Below are 22,999 nucleotides of genomic sequence, written 5' to 3' on the forward strand. Positions count from 1 at the left end.
TTACCCGGTCTGGCAGCTGTTTGTGCGGTTCCCCCGGTCCAGCTGGAGCCTCTGGTCCTGACGTTTGAATGTTGTCGGGAGTCGACGCGGGTACACACACACGACCTCGTAGCGTTGGTGACCCGGCAGGCGTTGTGGCAGGGACTTGCTGCGGCGTTGTCACTGCTGCTGGTGCCCGAGACAGGAGGTGCTGCTGCTGTCCGGATGCTTCTCCACAGCAGAGGGACACTGCAGAGCCGGATGGCTGGATGGCTGCCGCTCAGAAGCGCTGCTGCCCCTCAGGCGGGCTGCTGCCTCAGGCGGGCTGCTGCCTCAGGAGGGCTGCTGCCTCAGGAGGGCTGCTGCCTCAGGAGGGCTGCTGCCTCAGGAGGGCTGCTGCCTCAGGAGGGCTGCTGCCTCAGGAGGGCTGCTGCCTCAGGAGGGCTCGGGGAGCTGCACAGTGCCAGGCTCCGGCGTGCGTGTAGGCAAGCTGACACGCTGTGCTGCAGAGAGCGGCCATTCTTTTTTCTGGCTGCCCTTTTTAAGCTTGCCGCGCTCGGAGGGGGCGTGGCCTGGCCGGGAAGCGTCCCCGTGACCCGGAAGTGACGTCTTCCGGCCGTGACGACGGCGCTCCGCCCCCCGGAGCGCCGCGCCCGGAAGTGGCTTGCCGGCCGGCGCCCCGGCGTCCTGCCCTGCCCTGCCCTGCCGCGCTCCGCTTCTATCCCTGCCAAGGGAGAAACTGCCGCCGCTGCTGCTTCTCTGCCGTCCGAGAGTTGTGATGCCGCGTATCCCAGGTAACCTGCGTCTTGTTCCGCTGCCGCCGCTGCGAGGAGGGAGTCCCGAGTGATTATTTTCTGGTGCTCTCATGTGAGGTCCCAGGTGGAATGCTGCCCTCGCTTAGTCCCAAACAGGGTATTGTTCTGGGGGCCACAGCCTGTCCACACGTCGACAGCTCCAGCAGTGCTGCCCCCTACGCGTCACCGTCAGACAGTGCGCTACTCCAGGGAGGGGGAGCCCTATGGCTGGCGGGTAACCGACTCAGATGCGCATTGCATGGTCGGGCCCCTTTTTCTTCTCTGGGTGAGACGCCGCAGTAGTGGTGGAGACACCCCCTGCCTGCGTCTCCCCCGGGAGGCCAGTAAAGCCAGGGAAAAGCCCCGACTCCCCGGATTCCCGCGAATAGCTTTTCCTACGTCTGCCTCCTAGCAGACACTAAGCTAAAGACTAATTAGCTGAGTGCCTGCAGGGGGGATATAGCCAGCGGGGAGGAGCTAACACTTTTTTTGCTTAGTGTCGCCTCCTAGGGCAGTGGCTATATCCCATGGTCTAGGCTGTGGCCCCCAATGATACGGACGAGAAACTTCATTACTCACAAAAAAAAATGTCCCCCATGTTTGTCCAAGTGGGCTACTTACAGTTGGCACAATCTTATCCCCTTCAGCGCTATCCATATTCTTAGCCTGGAAGGAAAAAGCCACCTAGGACATGAAGAGGGATCATTGTATTTGAATTTGGCGCCTTTAAGCGCCCGCGCTACGTCTGACGTCATCGCGCACGATGCGGCGCCGCCCCATACCCGGAAGCCGGCAGCCGCTAGACGCCGGGGAGTAGGAGTGCAGAGCAGTCGCACCTGCACCTGCCACTCCTTCCCCACTAAAGATGCTGATCCTCCGGATGGAGCGAGGAAGCTGCCTCCCCTGGCCAGATACCCGCGCCCCGCTGAGTAGCACTCGCAGCTCCCCCTGCCTCCATCCTCAGCACGGAGAACTCCTCCTATGTCCGTTTGGGACAGGAAGACACTGGAGTCAAGCGGTGGGAGGTGGCTTTCAAAGAACTCCTTCTTCCTGTCCCAAGGATCACAGGCGGAGCAACCTCCATGTGTGCTGTCATGATGGACGCTATGGAAAAAAAGTCATGTCCTTAAGGAGTTAAAGATTCAGACACTGACTTTAGAGACCAGACACCTATGGTTGGTGTTAGAAAGACAGTCTGAAGCCTTTTGGTTGGGAGCCACTTTGGCTTTACTGAGGCTTTTTCAAATTACTGCATATACAAGAACGAGGTTTTCCAGGAGAAAACCTACTAGTGTCCTCAGGATAGGTCACCAATAGCAGATCGGGAGTCCACTGTCTGGGAACCCCACCGATCAACTGATTAGCGTGAGCTGTGGATGGCCCGAACTGTCAAAACACCATTCATAGCGCAGTGGTAGAGTTTGGTAGTGCAGCTCACTCCCATTGAAGTAAACAGGTCACCAGTAGTATTCCTCCAAGAAAACCCCTTTTAAGGGGTATTCCCATCTTAGCTTTTCAGAGCAGAGATGGAAATTGGCTGCCATGGCTACTGGCCACAAAGCCGGAGCCTATGAAATGAGCTATGTGATTATTGCAGCGTTACCTCCGTAGCGCTCATTGAGGTGAATAGGACCAACAGAGTAGCACAGCAAACTATGCTTTTTCCGTAACTGCGTAGCGTGCTGTTCTACGCAATTTCCATAGCTCCCATTCACTGCAATGTAAGCTACATAAACAGCGCTGTGCTAAGTGCTCAGCTCTTTCAGACAGGGGGTCAGAACAGAGCAGCCATGGAAAGAATACAAGGTGGGAATACACCTTTAAGTTCCTTTGGAGGAACAGCTCAGACAAATAGCACTGTATACCTCCATTTGTCGTCCAAAAGGGTCCCATTGTAATAAAATCTATTCTGCATTCGTTTTTTTTTACTAAACGCCTCTGTACGGAAGTGCACAAGTGTATGAATTAAAGAAGAATACTTTTATTATTAGCGACATGTACCAGCCTGACGGAGACCAAAGGGACACTCTTTTCGCCTTTGGCTCCGGCGACTGTATATTCCTTGTTCAAAAAGTGATTGACCATCAGGATCAGTAATATATTTTGGCATCATCCCCTGCACAGTATACAGTACCTCAGCAGGGCTGGTACATACCGAAAAACCGTGCAGGCTGGAAAGGTGATAAACACAACGCACAATGTATTATTTAGTCATTTATTGTACTTGTCACATATAGAAAAGCGCTAGTTCATATTTTTCAGCTATAGATGATGCCTAGAATATATATATATGTATACATCTCTTGCAGACATAAAATAGGTCCTACCAACATAACTTACTTCATCCGTCTCCAATATCTTCCCAGGCCGAGCAGATACAAAAGGCCAAGTAGAATTCTGAGGTTTTAAATACAGGATCATGAAACTGTGCAAGCTTTAAAGAAAAAAAAAAAAAAAGGACCTGTCTTGAGATTTTGGGCTCAGTGGTCATAAAACCCCCACCGAGAAGCTCCATGAGCAGAGGCCAGGGGGATGACTGCACTTAGGGCCCATTCTTCACACAGTTGTATGCAACTTCGGTTCGTGATAAAGTGCACTTGTTTTCAATGCATGTTTTTGTGCGTATTTACATGTTTTTTCACGTCCGCATTGCATACGTGTGCACGGTTTTTCATGCATGCAATAAAAAAAAACAAAAAAATAAAAATTTTGCAGGAAAGGGATGCCAGGTTTTATCATGACCTATGCGAATGTATTTTATGTACTCAGACTTTAATGGGCGATTTTGGTCCATGAATAAAGACCAAAATAGGTAATGCAGCATTTAAATTTTTATAACACGCAGTAATGGTCCGTATTAAAAAAAAAAAAAAACTGCACATTTGAGCCCACCAATTCAATGGGTCCATATTCTGTCTGTATTCAGTCAGCCAAAACATATGGACTGAATATAGACCGAACATATGACCATATGAATGGGCACCTACACCGCATCCCCAGCTATGTAACGTGGCTGGCAAGTCCTGGATGTCAGCAGCTTTCAGCCAACCAGCATTGTCGAAGCAGTCAGGGCTTCCTAGTCTTGCCCTGTCAGGCTCTCAGCACCCACTATATTATGGGTTGTTGTAGCCTTGCAGCGCCTTATTTTTAAAAAGTGAAACTTGATATGAAAACAAAATGACATTACAAAGAATAACATAAAAACCTGCCTTGGCTGAAAAATCATTGCAAATACTGAGACAGTAACGCTACATATACAACATGGAAACACTTAGAAGAAATAAATAGGTAAGAAAGGCACAAATGGCGTTCTTCTGTGATGCCGATGCCAGATAGGTATAAACATCTCACTGCATCGTGTACCATAGACTCCTCTCACTGCATCGTGTACCATACACTCCTCTCACTGCATCGTGTACCATACACTCCTCTCACTGCATCGTGTACCATACACTCCTCTCACTGCATCGTGTACCATAGACTCCTCTCATTGCATCGTGTACCATAGACATCCCGCTGCACAGAGAAAAAGCTTAATGTCTCTTTGTAGAGGAAACCTTCTTTTTCCGGGCAGCCAGCATTTCATAAAACGGGTCCCTGCTGATTGCAGCTCTGCAAGAGGAGGAAACAAGGTTAAAACCACCTGAAGACGAGGTGCGCCGCTCCCATTGTGCTAATTACACTTCTCACAAATCCTTTATAAAGTGATTGTTAGTTGACTGCGACTCCAATGAATATGTACATTGGCCTCTAAGCCATCGCAAACACCAGCTCTCCGCATGGATACACTATTTAATTTTCATGGATAATATCTTTCAGAATTGCGCTTCCATGTTTCGAACAGACTGCTTATTCAGTTTTGGAAGAGGTTTTTATCCATGAAAGGGAAATAAAACAGTTTTTTATTCTGGAATCCACGGAAGTGCCGGAGTTTTGTTTCCATTAACTGACTGATGTTACATGGATTAGAGAAGCTGTCTAGAACTTTTAGGATTTCTCCCCCAGAGCAACTCATCAATAGAGCATCGATGGGGCCCGCCACTAGGGATCTCAGTCGATCGGCTGATTCCCGGCACTGCTGTGAGTACTGACAGAGCAGATTGGGCTGTCTGCATTGTAGCATCCTGAGTTGGTACTGCAGGCGCACCTTCCATTAAATTCCCTTCAATCTGCTTCCTGCAAGGTCTGTACTGACAGAGGTGCCAGAATCAGCTGATCGTCGTCAAATCCCAAGAGGTCGCCCCCAATGATCTATTAAAGGCCTAAATAATGGAAGGGGAAAGGGGGAACTGAAATCCCAGACAACCTCTTTAATTTACTGTGAATAAGTTGGGAAAATAGATTTGACCGCATTACAAAAATTCCCAAAAATAAAACCTATAAAGAAAAAATGCATATTTATAGTATATTATGCAATCTGTAGGTGGATTATTTAGTTTCCATGGTAATAAAGTGCTTTGTTTGGTGTTCTAATCTGTCCAGTCCTCTGTATTAATACTCCCTCAGCTAGATATTACAAGATAATGCATATATTACTTAACCCCTTCCCGCTATAGGAAGTATATTTATGTCCTGCATCAGCAATCTATATATGAAGTGAGATCGTGGGGCGACCTCTTCATACAGAGCGGGTGTCAGCTGTTTATTACAGTTGACACCTGCAATCATCCATGTGGCTGATCGCAGCTATAAACCCTTTCAGAATTGACAGCGGCATTTAAATCCCCTGAACCATGTCCTGTATGCCCCCCCCTGAGATCGCAGGGAGACACGCAGGTGTAACATGGCAGCCGGTGGCCTTCTGAAAGGCCCCAGGGCTGCCTTAGCAGACTGCCCATCAAGCCGTCCCCGTGGGGTGGTTTGATAGACTGACTCAGATTGCAGTATGATGTAATGCTTTGGCATTAAGTCATACTGAAAAAGCGATCAAAGCATCGCTAGTTGTGGTGCCCTGTGGTAACTAAAGAATCACAGAGGCAGAACTATGTCTAACTATTCAAAAATTATAGCCCTTCACAGAGGTAGACAAACTAAAATGTAACTTATTTAAGATTCCATAAAATCCCGACATGGGCTAACAAACAAAAACAAAAACGACAGACGTACTTGAAGACAGAGAACATACAGGTCAGGATGGGTTCAACCCGATTGATTAGTTAAGCCAATCGTGACTCTCGTGCGAGTATGACTGTCTATGATGTCTGACAGTTAATCTTTAGGCGAGATACCCATGATTATTTATTCCATAATATTTTGGTTAGATTCAGGTATCCGAAATGAGCCAATCAGATACTAAATCTTAGGCAAGATACCTGTCAGATCTGAGTAAATACTAGGTATCAAGCGTAATCTCGCATGAATAGAACAATAAACTGCTATTTTGGATATTGATAGTCCAATTCGGGATAAGTTTATTGTTCAATTCATGCGAGATTACGCTTGATACCTAGTATTTACTCAGATCTGACAGGTATCTTGCCTAAAGATTAACTGTCAGACATCATAGACAGTCATACTCGCACGAGAGTCACGATTGGGTTAACTAATCAATCGGGTTAAACCCATCCTGACCTGTATGTTCTCTGTCTTCAAGTAAGTCTGTCGATTTTGTTTGTTAGCCCATGTCAGGATTTTATGGAATCTTAAATAAAAGTTACATTTTAGTTTGTCTACCTCTGTGAAGGCCTGTGGTAACTAAACAAGAAAGTAAAAATCAGAATAAAGTTTTACTAATTGTAAAAGAAAAAAACAAGTTTAATCACCCTCTTTTTGCCATATTTATAATACAAAAATCAAAATCATAAAGCAAAAATACATATTTGGCATCACCGTGTCCATTAAAGTCAGATCTATCAAAGTAGCACATTTACCCCACATCCAAAAAAAAATTAAAAAAAAATAAAAAACACCAGAAATGCACTCTGTCACCCTGTTTCTCAGAAAAAAAATGCAATAAAAAGATATCAAAAAGTTGTGTGTGTTCCGAAATGGTACCAACAAACTACAGGAGGTCTCGCAAAAAATGAGCCCTCGCACAACTAAGTTGAAGAAAAAATTAAAACATTATTGCTTGCGGCTAAAAATAAATAAAAAAAAAAAAATTGTCTTTGAAAAAAAAAAAAAAATTGTAGTACAGAGAAGAAAAAAAAAAAAAAAAGACACACCTCATACAAGTTTGGCATTATAGTAATTGTACTGACCCATAGAATAAAGTTATCAGGTCATTTTTGTTGCAGTTTGTGTGTCATAGAAACAAGACTCACTGAAAGATGGCAGAACATTGTTTTTCTTCATTACTCCACTTGGAATTTTTAAAAAGTTTCAGTATATTATATAGTACCAGTGAAAAATACAACTTGTCCCACAAAAAACAAGCCCTCAGACAGCAACGTCGATGGATAAATAAAGGAGTTATGATTTTTTTTTTTTTTAAAAGAGTAGAGGAAAAACACAAATGTGAAGAGAAAAACAAAAAACATTATCCTTAAGGGGTTAAAACATAGGCTGTGGAGTGAATGGTGATCTTGCAGGCATCTTATCTGTCAGGCTCCACAGGATGCAAGCCAATACAACCCTCCACTGAGGCATCAACTAACTAGAACTTTGGAAGTTGGAACAGAATTTCTCTCTTCATTTTCTGCCCAGAGTGTTTCACTTTAAAGAGACAGTCACCATCTTTACCACAGTCTTCTCTGGGAGCAGCATAAGAGTGATACTAATTAGGGTGATACTTCTGATGTATCTGTGCAGTAGTTTGGGAGAAACTTGCATTTTATCAGTAGCAGTCACACATAGCAGGACTGCAGGAAGTAGTCATCAATATTTATACGCTGCAGCTAATCCCACCCATCCTACCCTTCAGTCACTGATTGAATGCCGTCTGCCTGTTAGAGAGACAGCTATCAATCAATCAGTGACTGGAGGGGAGAGAAGGGTAGGGAAGGTTGGGGTTAGCTGCAGCTCACAAATATTTAGGACTACTTCTGTGTGGCTGCTACTAATAAAATGCAAGATTCTCCCTCATTATTGCAGTTACATACAACAGACATATCACTGTATTCAGTGTGACCGGCACTACCCTGTGCTGCTCTGAACGAGAGCGGCAAACAAATGGTGACAGATTCCTTGTAAATTACTCAGCGGCTATTTCCCATCTTAGGCCACCTGCAGACGAGCGGCTCGGATCCAGTCGTGAGGATCCTCGCCGTGGGACCCGACCCGAGCGCCTGCAGAGAATGGCACGTACTCACCTGCGCCTGTGACTCCGGCTGTTTGATGTGCCAGCTTGCCGACACATCAAACAGCGGCGCATGCGCAGACCGGAGCCGGCAGCGGGTGAGTGACATTTCTGTGCGGGGCTCGCGCCGCGGTTTGTTTGCCGGGTGAGATTTCACGCAGCCGTCTGCATAGGATTGCGTTTGTCAACGCAATCCTATGCAGGCTTCCAGTGGCGGAAATCCCGCCGCAGAATTTCCGCTTGTGCGCAGGCGGCCTTAGTGTGACTACCCACTAAATTTTTTTTCACTGCGAATTCGCGTTTTTCTTTTTCCTGCAGGGGTCTATGGGACTTGTAATGTTAAAATCGTGATTGGGCAAAATCGCGATAAATTGTGATTTTGCGCGATCGCGATTTTAACATTACAAGTCCCATAGACCTTTGCAGAAAAAAAAACGCTGCAAATTTCGCAGTGAAAAAAAACTGTAGTGGGTAATCACCGTTATACATGTGCATTGTGTGTTCATAATGCTGATCAGTTATACCGGGACTTACTTGATACTCTTCATCCACTCATCTTTCTCTTCAGGTGTTGGTGCGGAGATGCGGTACACCGTGTGGTTCCCCTCTACGACTCTCCCATCGGCTTCGGTCTTGCACGCCTTGATAACCTGGTCTTTGTTGTCAGGGATAAACAACTCAAAACTGTTCTAAAAGAAAGAAACATGAGGAGGTGTGAGAAAGTGCAGAAGAGTACAAGAAGGAAAGAGGACACCAGGCCATTCCTGCCTTACATACAAGCTCCGAGCTCACAGCGTGAAGAGGTGCCGATTTAACTCAACGTTTTAGAAAATGTAGAAAAATCAATGGCATAAAGAGACATCATAATCCATCTGTAGAAAAGGAAGGCGCAGGACAGCAAATGCAAACATCCGATGGATGTGTCTTTACGTCCGCACAATCATAAATTAGCGATATTTCAACTGCTCCCTGTAGCCTTTGTCAAGCTCACCGTAACTCAGTTACCACCATTAAATACTAGAATGCGAGGCGTGGCTTGCTAATGGCGGGATAAGCAGCTCTGAGGACGAGCTCCCGGTCCGATCGCCAAAACCAGGCAAAAAAGAGGCACAAGCACCCCACAAACCACTCACCCGGCGGAATGGTGAAGAGGAGGATTCAGCCCCGCACACCGGCACCAGTGGAGAGAGAATCGGGCGGTATTAACCGCTTCTTCAACCCAGCGGCGACTGCAGCAGCGGACGGAGCGGAGGCAGACATGGAGGGAGGACGCAGGGGAGCCGCGCTCGCGCCCGCTCCCCCTCCGGCAGCAACACAACACAGCCAGACCGACGGGTCAGGAACCGCTGCAGACAGGGAAGCGCTATGGAGGGAGGGGGAGGAGGAAGAGAGCGGAGCTATCAGTGACACCGCCGGAGAGACGAGCGGGAGGGACGGAAGGCGGGAGAATGAGGAGCATCACATCAGCGGGACCCTGGACTCCCCAGCCGACAGTGCCCTGAGGGCAGCAAGGTGTGTGACACGAAAGGAGGGGGGGGAAGAGATGGAAGAGAGGGGGCACAAAGGGGGGCCCTGGACGGGAGATGCAGCAAGCCAGCTGGTCAGGGCTGATTCCCACAAGATGGCAGCCAGAGGACCCCTCCACCCACGTGGAGCTGATGGAGCCCCAGGAAGGGGAGGATCCACTCCCTATATCCACCCTCAAATGCCAGCAGACCCTAATGAAGGCAATAATGCCAATAAAGGTCCCCACCTCATGCCTCAAACCCCTTCAGGCGCAAGTCCCCACAGCAACAGGGAATATAAGGCCAACAACACGCGCAATGACCGTTCCTCCCCCCCCCAGAAAACAAGAGGAGATCGGGCCGCACGCTCCCCATCACCCAGTACGCACTCAGACGACAGCGACTGGGATTGGAAGGCCCACCTTAGAGCCCTCCCCACCAAAGCGGAAATCAATTCCTCTTTCTCACATCTTGAACAGGCCCACAAGCAAGCGGTCACACAGATTCAAAAAGATATACAGCAAATCGGGCACAGAGTTCTAGCCATAGAAGAAGCCCAAGAACAAACTAACGCTACTCTTGAAACTCATAGACAAGTCATCATGTCACACTCCACTCAGATCTCCAACATTCTCACGCACATCGACGACCTGGAAAACAGGCACAGAAGGAATAACATCAGAGTGAGGGGTCTCCCAGAAGACATCACTAATGCGCAACTAGAGCAATGGGCCCAAGACTTCTTCGGTCACCTCATGCAAAGACCCCGTGACAAACCTATAGAGATCGATCGTATCCACAGGTCTCTTGGCCCCAAAAGCACCGATCCAAAGCGACCCCGGGACATCATCTGTCGCATTCATTTTTATAAAGACAAAGAGGACATTCTGAAAAGGGCCAGAGAAAAGAGGGACATATCCTATCAAGACCGACCCATTCTGCTACTACCAGACTTAGCAAAGAGAACCCTACAACTGCGGAAGGCCCTGAGACCAGTACTGGAGGCCCTGAAAGGGAAGGACATTCCATACAGATGGGGATACCCATTTCAACTGACAGCCTGGAAGAACAGCAAATCAGCTACTTTCCGCTCTCTAGGGGACCTCCCCAACTTCCTGGGAACTTTCGAGCTTCCAATGATTTCCATTCCAGAATGGCCGGCCCCGCCGTTCCTGCCAGCCCAACCAACAACAGAGGCTTGGCACACCGTCGGCTCCACACGCAAACGGAATGACCGCAAACCCAGATCGCCACCAAGATGAAGACCCCACATCTATTACCAAATAAAGGTCCCCTGAGCCCCGAGTGGACCGGGAAGAGGAACACAAGACACCTTTTGATGGACATCCAGCAGAGTCAACCCACCGCAAGCGGCCTGGGGGCTTGGGAACTCCTCCCCCACCACCACCAACCTGGGAGTCTTGAATCTATCTTTCCCTCTGCTCCCGCCTCCTGGGTCTATACCCATAGCTAACTAACACCCGCGGGCATCGCGTCTCCTCTCCAAACCCAAATCTAAACCACCTGTCTTACTACAACACTATAACTAACCACGACACACCATGCCTCTCAAAACTAATTTTCTTTTTCTCTTTCATTAGTTAACCTGGTTCTTATCTAGGTCCCCCTCCCTATCCTGGCAGGGGGACACCTGACCTATACAAGCGACGACTGGGGGCCCCCTGCCCCGCTATTGTCAACTACTGCCTCCACTAGGTCGGACGACACCTTGTGTGGTCCAACACCCGACGAAAACCGGGAATGACCTACCTTGTTCCGGGCCCCCCCGGATGTACAGTCTGTTTTTGTATTTGTACCCCCTCCTTCTTTCCTACTTTACCCTCCCCTAGGCTGTCAGTGACCAACGCTCTCCTTCCGAAGAACGACAATGGATAGCCTAACGATTTGCACCTACAATGTAAGAGGCCTGAACAAACCCTCCAAAAGAGGACAGATACTTAGACACCTCCATAAGAACAAGGTCACGATTGCGCTCCTACAAGAAACCCACTTCACTCGGAACAGCACCCCTAACTGTAAGTCCAAACTTTATTCTACATGGTTTCATAGCCCCCACCCAGAAAAGAAAGTAGGCGGCACTTCGATAGGAATACACAAAGATCTCCCCCACCAGGTCATCGCCTCTGAGATAGACCCGGATGGGCGATTTGTGTTTCTTAAAATCTCTGTCGGCACCAGAATCCTAACCATTGCAAATGTCTACTTCCCCAACCAAGCTCAGGTTCCTTTTGGTCTCCGGACTTTGGAGGCCCTTACGACCTTCGCCGCGGGTTCCCGGATAATCCTAGGAGGGGACTTCAACCTTTGCCTCGACCCCGCCCTGGACTCGGCAGCGGGTAAGTCCGGAGTCTCCTTTTCAGAGCTCAGAAAACTCAAGAGAGCACTAATCTCCCTAAAACTAGTAGACCTTTGGAGGACCCTACACCCTAAAACCAAAGACTTTAGCTTCCATTCATTAGCCCATAACAGCTATAATCGCTTAGATTATCTATTCATCTCCCACGACCTCTTAGACCTATCCCCAACTAGCTCAATCGGGATCTTCCTCTGGTCCGACCACGCTCCGGTCCTGGGGTCACTACAGGGCCTCACAGATAGGAGAGGTGGCCAATCATGGCGCCTCAACGATAATCTCCTTAAAGACCCTCTTTGCTTAGAAGAGGTTAAACAAACGATCCAGCACTTCATGACGGATCACATACACGACCCCACATCCCGACCTAACCAATGGGAGGCCCTAAAATGCGTCATAAGAGGGGTTTTCATCTCCCACGGCGCGCGGCTGAAGCGAGAACGGTCGCAGGGGTTGAAAAACCTGTTATCCAGACTAGGTAGATTAGAAACAGCTAACAAGAACGCACCCTCCGAGGCACTTAGAGCAGACCTATCAGACACGAGGAACAAAGTGCTCTCTATCCTAGAACAACAATCGTTATGCGCCAGGGATAGATGGAGGGGTAGCTTCTACGAACAGGGAAACAAATGCGGGCGAATGTTGGCCGGGACCCTCCACCCCAGGACAACCACCCCTTACATACCCTCCCTCAACTCCCCCTCTAAGGGAATAATTCATGCTAATAAGGACATTTTAGAATGTTTCATGCAATATTACCAAAAACTGTATAATTTACAGGGAGGGGGGGCTGGCACGCAGTCTCAGGCGATGGACGACTACCTGGACAGGTTCGCCCCGGGTCTTATCCCAGAGGAGACAGCGACCAGTCTAGAAGATAATTTCTCCGAGGAAGAAATAAAAGAGGCAATCCAAAACCTCAAACTGGGGAAGAGCCCTGGCCCGGATGGGTTCACCCCCCGGTTCTATAAAGTGTTTGCGGACCTCATATCCCCATCATTAGCTGAGACCTTCAACGCTATCTCTGGATCGTGCCCCTTCCCGCCTCAGGCTCTCCAAGCAACTATCACCATCATCCCTAAACAGGGGAAGGACCACACGCTCTGCTCCAATTATCGCCCTATATCCTTATTAAACATCGATACCAAAATGTTCTCCAAAATCTTAGCTTCGCGCCTGAGGCCCCTCATCTCACCCCTGATCAACCGTGAGCAATCTGGTTTTGTCCCGGGCCGGGAGGCAAGGGACAACACTATAAGAACAATATCCCTGATTTCGCGGGCTCGCCTTTCGGGAATCCCCCTGTGCTTAATGTCAGTAGACGCAGAAAAAGCGTTCGATAGGGTTCATTGGGGGTTCCTGGAGGCGACCCTGAGGAAGATTGGGCTGGGCTCCAGATTTATTGACTGGATCATGGCCCTCTACCGTGAACCGTCAGCCAGAGTCAGAGTAAATGGGGCCCTATCCCCACCATTTAAAATAAAAAACGGGACAAGACAGGGCTGCCCCCTCTCCCCCTTTCTGTATGTCCTGGTCATGGAGTCTTTGGCCAACGCCCTAAGAAACAACTCAAACATCCAAGGGGTACGGCTGGCCTCCGCCGAACATAAACTTTCCCTGTTCGCAGATGATCTCCTAATATTCATCACAAACCCTAGGGTGGCCCTCCCAGTTGCCCTGGAAGAATTCGAGAAATATGGGAAAGTCAGTAATTTCAAAATCAATGTGAGCAAATCTGAAATCCTTAATATTTCAATTCCCCCAGAGGTGGCCTCGGCCGTTAGCAAATTCTCTACCATGAAGTGGAGGAATGACCACATCAAATACCTCGGTGTAAATATTACCAGGGATCCCAAAGACCTCTTTGAAGCTAATTACAAGCACATGCTCGATAACCTCCGAAAGGACTTCACCAAGTGGAAATCCCTTACCCTTTCGTGGCTAGGGAGAATAAGCGCTCTAAAAATGGATGTCCTACCTAGGCTCCTGTATCTCTTTCAAACACTACCGATAAAAATCCCAAATCTATACATGGCCAAGCTCCGCAAGAACTCACTAGAGTTTGTCTGGGGAGGATCTAAACCGAGGGTTAAATACAAGACTCTTATCAGAAGGAAGGGAGACGGAGGGTTAGGCGTACCCTGCTTTTCCACATATTATAAGGCGGCTGTGTGTAGATGCGTCCTTGACATCATACATAATAATCCAATCAAGCTTTGGGTAGACTTAGAACGGGAAGAGTTCCCTGCACTGACAATGGGCTCCTTTTGGCTGCACCCATCAAGGGCGAGAGAGTCGGATCTGATCCCGCCCTTGTTGAAGCAGATCTTGGAGGCTTGGAACGGGTTCGCCCCACATTTGGGCCTAGTGTCCCGCCCAGGCCCTCTCACACCGATTACAGGCAACCCAGAACTACCGGTTCTTCTGAGGGGCACTACGCCCTTCTCAGTGGGGTTCCCACCGCAGCTGAGGGTCAGGGACGTGGTGTCAACTTCAGGGGTCCGACCAATGGGTGAGCTACTGGAGGGGGGTGGCCCCAGGACTGGAGTGTGGTTTCAATATCTACAGATTAGACACTTTGTCCTGTCCTTGGGTCCTCTGACCTCCCTACAGGCCCCTCTCTCACGCTTCGAACAATTATGCACCTCCCCGCCCCCTAACCCAGCCAGGGTCTCGGCTCTATACAGCCTCCTCCTGGAAGAAGAGACACGGGAGGACCCACCGGGCTTTGTGGTGAGTTGGGAGAGGGAGCTTGGGAAAAACTTCCAGGACGACGTCTGGAAAAACGCCTTTACATTAACCCATTCAATGGCAACTGCCTCCAAATTTCAAGAAACCAATTATAAGATACTATCTAGATGGTACAGAACCCCGGCACAGCTAGCCAGAATATACCCGCGGACTCCGGACGCCTGCTGGAGATGTCAGGGCGGGAGGGGAGATCTCACCCACATTTGGTGGTCCTGCCCTCTGGTTATGCCCCTGTGGCAAGAAATCACAAATCTTTACAATGCAATCTACAAAGACAATGTGGCCCTGACGCCCGAGGCGGCCCTGTTGTCCATAGTCCGGGGACCTATTTCTAAATCAAAAAAAAGCGTCTTCAGATTTTTCCTGATAGCCATGAGACAGAATATACCAAGACTCTGGAAGACAACTTTGTCTCCCACGAGGACTTCTTGGCTGGAAATCATGGATAACATTTGCCACATGGAGGACCTGGGTGCCGCAGACAAAGGAAACTCCCCAAAATACTATGCCGCCTGGACGGCCTGGATTGTGTTCAGAAATTCCCCTGACCTAAAGACATGGCTTCTTACAGGTACACTACCCTCTTAATCTAAAATAGACGCTCCATTGTCACGCAACTTCTGGAATCCGATACGGGGCACAGGTCGCTGACAGCCGTCCCCCTCCCCCCCTCTTCGTTACATCCCCTAGACCCCTACCCCTTGCCTTTCCTCACCCCCCCCCATCTTATATTTCTGTTACTACCAGTGTTTTCACAATGTTGCAACACCAATTTTACCAGGCAGTAGCCTTAGTTATAAAGCTTCCGGACCGTTGGCGACAGCGTCCGGTGGGGCTGGCACAAAGGTTGGCTCACCCTGCCTCCCGGCCACCACACCCTGTCCAACAGGCTGCCCAATTTTCTGCACTGTATCGCAACTCTTTGCCATTTTGTTGATGATGTAACATGTTTCTTATTATAAAATCAATAAATACATTTTGAACCATAAATACTAGAATGCACCAAAACACATGAAAACAAAAAAAATAAAATAAAATAAAACATAAAACATCTGTGTAGATATCCCTCTCATAACCACGTTCTATATTGTACGTCCTGGCGTCAGGAGGAATCGTATGCGCGGGAATGTACACACACAGCCTGATTTTTCCCTTTATTCTTTGTGTGAGTCCGTGCAGGGACCTGGAAGGTACGGTCTTGTACGGTTTATACATGATTAGTGTATCCGTTTGATGCGCATATATATAGTGACTCCTGTGGGAAACTAGGACAGTTGGTGGAGAGGGCAATATGTCTAGTCATGTGGCCCCACTGCCAGTGGAGGATGAGCATTCTATTAATGTATATATACACACACACCTTCTAAGCGATATATATGTATTCCCACACACAACACCAAATATGTGAGAGCATCTTTAGATCTTTTGTTCTGGATCTAGCCGTAATCCCCTGTGTATATAGGTGGGATGGCAAGAATCTTACTTTTTTTCTTTAGTGGTTTTTATATTGGTATATACAAACTGTTTCATGCGGTTATGGACCGGAATCTGTGCGCTATTGCATCACCTCCGGAATAGATTCCTGATTACATGTCCTACATGGTAGGGACAATGCTCATGGTATCCATGAGAACACTAGGCGTTGCTGTCCTCTATGCTCGCGCGAGTCTGCGGTATCTTGCGCATGTGCGGTGGACCGGGCGAGATGTACATCAGACGCTCAAGATTATCCATGGCAACGTTGGGTGATGACGTCTCCGGGTCTCGGTACTCTCGCACCTGCGCGGTAGCTAGGATGTGGGAAAATCAGGCTGCGAGTGTACATTCCGCACATATGATTCCTTCAGACGCAGAATATAGAACGACATTGTGTTCTGAGAGCGGTCCACACCAGAGGAGAGCGATATCTACACAGACGTTTTACGTTTTTTTTATGTTTGTTGTGTGTTTTGGTGCATTATAATATTTCATGGTGGTAACTGAGTTTTACAGTGAGCTTGACAAAACTACAGGGATTAGTCGAAGCGTCGCTAATCTATAAGATTGTGAGGAAATAAAGACATCCATTGATGTTTGGATTTGCTGACCTGCGCCTTCATTCTCTATTCCTGGCTTTTTGGACTTGGATCCTGTTCCCTGCAGGGCGTGCGTTATCCGTCACTGGAGTGTGATCAAGGAGGAGTGCTGCTGACACAACATTGCTTTAGGATTTATCATAGTCCCTCTGGTCTGCCCTTACATTTGTTCCTTCCCATCTTGGGACTGATCTCTGCTTATCCCATGTATGCTTCCATTCACTTACTGTTCATTTTCTAACCAAATGTTCTGAAAGTTTGTTCCAAGCATCTACTACTCCTCTCAGCTAAACTAGATTTACTGACATTGCTTCTAAGTGTCCCCCACCTAAATTTGCCTCTAATTTGTTCAACCATGAGTTCGCACCCCTGTGAACAAAGTGAGGTCCAAAGTCATGCTGGGCCAAGAGCGGGCCATCTCTAACCCACTGCTACAAAGTTGGAAGCACACAATTGTCCCATCTTGTTTTGTACATTCTAGCATCAACATTACCCGTCCCTGGGAGTAATGAATCACAGGGCCACAGCTTTATCCCTACTCCATCAGATTTTAGAGGAGGAACTATGTATTCTGGCAGGCCTCCAGACATTTGCCACGTCCAGACTCATCCATCAGATGACCGGATAGTCACACAGGATTCATCACTCTACAGACCACGTTCTACTTCTCCAGAGGCCGGTGGTGGTGCGAGTTACCACACTACAGCTGAGGCTTCGTATTGAATGCGGTGATCTTAGGCTTCTGCACTTCAGCTTCACAATGGAAACCTATTTCATGAAGCTCCCGAATTACATTCTTGTCCTGATGTGACTCCCAGAGGCAGTTCGGACCTCTGTAGTGAGTGATGTAACACAAAGGACAAGCCATTTTAAAGCACCATTTAGTGACCCCACTGAGTTTGTGCAAGCTACCACCTCGTGGCTGAGCCGTTACTTCAGCGTTTCCACTTCATATTAGCACTTAGTTGACCTGGACATTTCATGAACTGACTTGTGGCAAAGGTGGCATCCCATGACAGTACCAAGTTAAAGTCACTGAGCTCTGCAGTACGATCTATACTTCTACTACCAATATTTGTCTATGAAGACTGCATGGTTATGTGCAGCGGTCCACCTGACCTCAATTATAAGGAGGGTCTTATAAGATACAGGTTAGGGCTAATGCCCACGGACGGATTATCGCAGCTGAATTTTTGGCCAGATGCCCACCACGCATTCTGCAGCAATAACAGTCCATAGAGATGCTGTGATAATCAATTCTCCCCTGCCCACGAGCGGAAATCAACTGCGATTTTCCACTCGTGGGGGGAGAGAAAAATCGCAGCATGTTCTAATTTGTGCGGTAAAACACACGGACAGCTTCCATTGCAGTCAATGGAAGTGGTCCGTCCCGCGATACGTCCTCAATGAGAACAGTGGAAGTATCGCGGGAAATGGCGTCCCCACACAACGCTGGCGCGTCATGTGCTGTACTACGCACCGGCAGAGACTCTCGCTGCAGATCCAGAGAGGCGAATATAGGTCTCTGGGGGACGCCGGTTCTGATTCTGGCCGTGGGCATGAGGCCTTAAGCAGCAATGCTGCCATTTTTCTTCAATTTGTCCATTTTAAGTAAACAAAAACAAACACTTACAGGTTTCTTTGAATCCTCAACCTCCCGGATGCTCAAGTTCTCCAAAGGTATAATCCCCCGAGGCTCCTTGTCCTGCCAGAGATTAAAATACAGGTAAATCATTAGAATGGACTGTTTGATAAGATTGTATGCTTGTACTTTTAAAAGACTGTTATCATCCCAAAGGTGATTTTACAGGTGAAGAAAGAACAGCGAGATGTGTTGCCTTTAGGCATCCCAAAAAATAAAAATATATAAGAGTGCGCCATACGGCCTGGACAAAGCATGGAAACAGGTGACATAGCCATAGGCGGTGTGTTCACATCCTGGGACTCTGAGTACTGACTATATACTGGATACCTTTGCATAGAACAACATGGCCCGATGGGGCAAAATGGACACTCCTGGTTACCATTGGGTGAATGGTGCTTTATGGATACTTTTGGCATCTATACCGTGAGCCTTTCCTATGCCACACATAGGCTCTATAGAGGATGTAAACAGAGCCTTAACCCCTTATTGACAATATGCCTTTCACTTACCTTCCTAATGGACTTTACACAGTCTTAAAAAGATGTACGTGCAGGTTTAGAGAAACCTCAGATTCTGGCAGTTTAACTCCTTACATGCCACAATCAATAACTGTAGCATGTGAGCATATGACAGGGGGAAGGGGCTCCTTCTGTTACCCATTGGCACCCTGCAGTGTGAACATAAGGTACTAATGGCCTCCTATGGCAGCTGGAAGCCCGAAAGAGGCCTCCATGTCTACCATGTAACTGAGCCTATTAGGCCCCGTCTCCAGCAGTCTAATGGGCTGCTTGTCATAAGCTTCGTAGAATGCACTACATAAGTAATGCAGTGTTACTATCCTAGTGATTGAACAGTTGTTTCTTCTAAGTCCCCTTGGGACAAAAAAATATATATATATAGAAGTTAAATAACCTTTAAATTTGCAAGAAAAAAAATCCAGTTTAAAGAAAAGACATTTTTCATCCTGAAAAAAAAAAATCTTTAAATAAATGGCCAATTTTTTTATTTTAAAGCAACACGCAATAGATACTACTGCATTTGTAATGACCCAGATAATGAAAATATTGTGTTCTTTATCACACAGGATGAATACCATAAAAATCATTAAAAAAACACATCAGAATTATTTTTTCTTTTATTCGCCTCCATGTGACCCTGGAACGACTTTAAACGAGGCCTTATCACTGATGCTAGAATAGCTGGGGCCAGGACTTCCAAAACTGCCAATATGGAGTTTTCTCATGCAAGAGGTGTTGAGCATATACCGAGAATAGTGTGACTGAGGAAAAAAACACACAGCAAAGAGGGAATCTCACGGGCAAAACAACTAGTTGACCAAAGGGATCAGAGGAGGATGTCAAGAATCTAACAACCAGGTGGGGCACAGTCAAGCACTGCTACCGAATAAAACACAGATGATTCCAAAAGCCCAACTTATCATTCTGAAGCACAGATGAGCTATAACAGGTGACTAGTCCCAGCGCCATACAGGACTCCAGTGGCCAATGGAGTACAACAACTGGATCACTGAGCAGGAAAAAACCATTGCCTGCTCAGATCCATATTTCTGTTGCACCGTACTGGTGGGAGGGTCAGAATTTGGTGGAAGTAGCATGAATTGATGAACCCTTCTTGACTACTGGATGTGGCGTAATGGTATGGAGAAGGTTTTCTTGGCATACCCTAGATCCTCCGATACCTGCGGATGGACACCACAATGAAATGCTGTGGTAATAAAGGTCAAAGGAGGTTTAAGACCCTACTAGACGGGTGTTTCTAATAAAGTGACCATCCAGTGTACATACACGTTCCAAAACCTATACAATATTGATCAGGCTTGTTAGTATACAGTTTAAATGAACCTATAGAATAGGTTTATAGAGCCACAGTCCATTTACAGTAATATATCTGGAATGTTCTGCTAGAGACCCCATCACTGGAATTAAACTATGATAGACATACTGTAGCAAGGGCATAATTACCATACTACAGGATGGCATCTTATGTGTGTGTAATTAGATATCTATCTATATAACATACATTTTTAGGGAGTGTTGGGTTTCAGTAAAGACAGTTTTTCTTCCTATGGGAGATAAGCGGCTGCCAGCAATGTTTGCCAGCAATTTAGTCTCCTCTTCCCAGTAGGACAAACATGTACATGTTCCTCGGCCAAGAACAGGCTTAAAGACTGAAGGACCGTTTACTGGCTGTATACCTGGATGGATCTCACACATCTAAAGTGTCCATCAATGACCAAAGCAAAAAATACACCATGGGGTTGCTGCAGTTCTGCTGGACACAATTCAGTTTGCTCAAACTCTCAACTACTCTATAGCTGTTTTTATTCCGTCTGTAGTTCTGCATTCGCAGTCATTGTTTCACTCATGACTTATTCCATGAGGGCGAACTTCCCAAATTCTTCACTGAACAGTTCATGTTCAGACATCTGTGCTTTTAGCTGATCTTGCATATCAGGCGAGAAAAGAAAAAAAAAAAAAAAAACACAGAAGTTTTGTGAAAGTCTCTAAGAGACAGTGACTCAGACATGTGTTCTCCTAAAGGTCAACTGCAGCTAGTTTAACCTTGTCCAGGCTAACTAAATGTTGTGGGTTTACCGTTTAGCAAGTTTTAATCCATAGAAATGCCTTCCTCTACGTTTATAAGAAATCCCACCAATCACAGCCATCAATGTGTTCTATGAGTTGGTACATATTACACTTCTACATAATCACATGTCACACACATGCCTCTCACCGTTGTATACTCAAAATAGTATAGACAGTTGTCTGTCAAGATGAACCAACGTCTTTTCCACGTCTTAACACGACCACCTAGAAGAGGAACAGATCAATTGGGAAATTAGTTTTATTTAAAACAGGGTCCAAGTCTAATCAATCAGTGGTGCATATGACATTTTAAACAAGGCGTGCACGAGTCGCTGAATTCTAGCTTGCTAGAATTGAGTGATCAGCTGGCTGCACTGATAAGATTCTCTGTGCCTGTGTCCTGCTGTGAACTCACAGCGGGATGCGAGCTGTAAGCACAGAGAACACTACAGCTGTTTGCATATGCAAAGCAGCTGTATTGTTTGGCGAGAAGTAGCGGCTGTGTTCCGCTGCTTGTGCATAACTCTTTAGTAGCCAATTAGCTACTATTAAGTATGCAAAGATGATCGCTCAAAACGGTCACTCAAACTGAATTTTAATGCTTAAAATTAGTGTTTTTACGGTCACGGTCGCCACCACTAACCACCTCGCAGCCTCACGGTCGCCACCACTAACCACCTCGCAGCCTCACGGTCGCCACCACTAACCACCTCGCAGCCTCACGGTCGCCACCACTAACCACCTCGCAGGCGGAAATCTCGCAGTTTTTTTTCGCTGCGGCAAAACCGCAAGATTTCTGCCAGGAATACGACCTATGTGACCCCAGCCTAAGACCCCTAGTGTGTATCCATGTGCTGGAGAAAAAAAAACATGGAAATATCTAGCAGATTATATGGAATTATACATAGAAGCAAACATACAAACTGCCCTGTCTAGCAGGCGGCCTAGGAACACAAGAATAGGCTGGACAAGCCAAGATACGGCTCATTAACCAACCTTTTTACCTGCATGACAGATTTAAAGCACACAGGAGGCAGAAGCCCCTTCCTACCCGCTACTAGGCATCACATAATGTATCACTTTTACATATGAACTGTTCAATGTAGCGATACGGTCTAGGTTTATCATATAAGTAAGGCGGCCAATGTAATCACAAAAAACTAAGCTCTCATTATTGGAAATAAAAGCAGTTTCAGTTTACCAGTTTTTATGACATTTTCTAGAAGAGTATCCAAGAACTAATTTAGGCTCATTTACAGTGACACTGATCACCAATTGTTTGGTAATTAACATTTTAAAGACTGAAAAACACTTCAGTCATTCTCCTATTCAGATCTGTTCGCTTTCACCTTAACCACCTCTTACTGCATAAAGATATACCTAAAAAGCAGCAAGCAGCAGTGCAGACAAGTCATCCGGCAATAACGGAGCACAGAGAGATAAGTCCGCTTTACTTGTGCTTACGATAACATAAAACCTATGTACCTACCTCCTGGAGCGCGGGACAGAATAAGGGTAGCCGAAATGTAGAAAACATGCAAAGAGAAAAAAAAAAAAAGAAAAACAAACATTGAAATTCAAAACTACAATTTGTACGTAAAGGATAAAACAACAACACACCACCAGCCCATAAAAGAATGTGGTTAAGACGGTAGTATTACTACAAGGGACTGCTGTATATAGAGGACATATTGGATTAGCATTTGCTAGGTTACAGATTCCAGGGGGCATATAATGGCCTGCTAAGTCTGAAAATATTAGGAGTTTAGTCATTTACTACATATAGTTGAAGTGCACTTTCAACTTTTCGCCTCCTTTAACCCGAAAGAACATAAACGTGACTGAAGTCAGATTGCAGTATTTTGGTGTCATTGCATTTACAAAAGCAGTAAAAAATTAATTACTTATTTTACTGATTTATATAGAGCATAAGTATTTCTGCAGGGTTTGGTCCACATTGCAGCTCACATTCTAAATTCACCTATGCTTTTGTAATGTGAGAGGACACCCATGCAAGCAAACATACAAACTCC

The 22,999-nt window shown here is 46.8% G+C and overlaps 1 protein-coding gene across 1 annotated transcript in view; it reads right to left on the bottom strand.

Moving 5' to 3' along the window:
* Positions 1-2,974: 2,974 nt before the first annotated feature.
* Positions 2,975-22,999, bottom strand: part of LOC136588431 (cytohesin-1) — a 40,882-nt gene continuing 20,857 nt past the window's right edge. Inside the window, exons 10-13 of the mRNA XM_066587625.1 lie at positions 21,115-21,193; positions 18,349-18,420; positions 8,545-8,699; positions 2,975-4,385 (exon numbers count right to left, since the gene is read on the bottom strand). Of these exons, the coding sequence (XP_066443722.1) occupies positions 4,307-4,385; positions 8,545-8,699; positions 18,349-18,420; positions 21,115-21,193 (385 nt within the window). The 3' untranslated portion in view covers positions 2,975-4,306. The remainder of the gene's footprint in view (positions 4,386-8,544; positions 8,700-18,348; positions 18,421-21,114; positions 21,194-22,999) is intronic.

The sequence above is a fragment of the Eleutherodactylus coqui genome, chromosome 13 (genome assembly GCF_035609145.1).
Source record: "Eleutherodactylus coqui strain aEleCoq1 chromosome 13, aEleCoq1.hap1, whole genome shotgun sequence".
Lineage (NCBI taxonomy): Eukaryota > Metazoa > Chordata > Amphibia > Anura > Eleutherodactylidae > Eleutherodactylus > Eleutherodactylus coqui.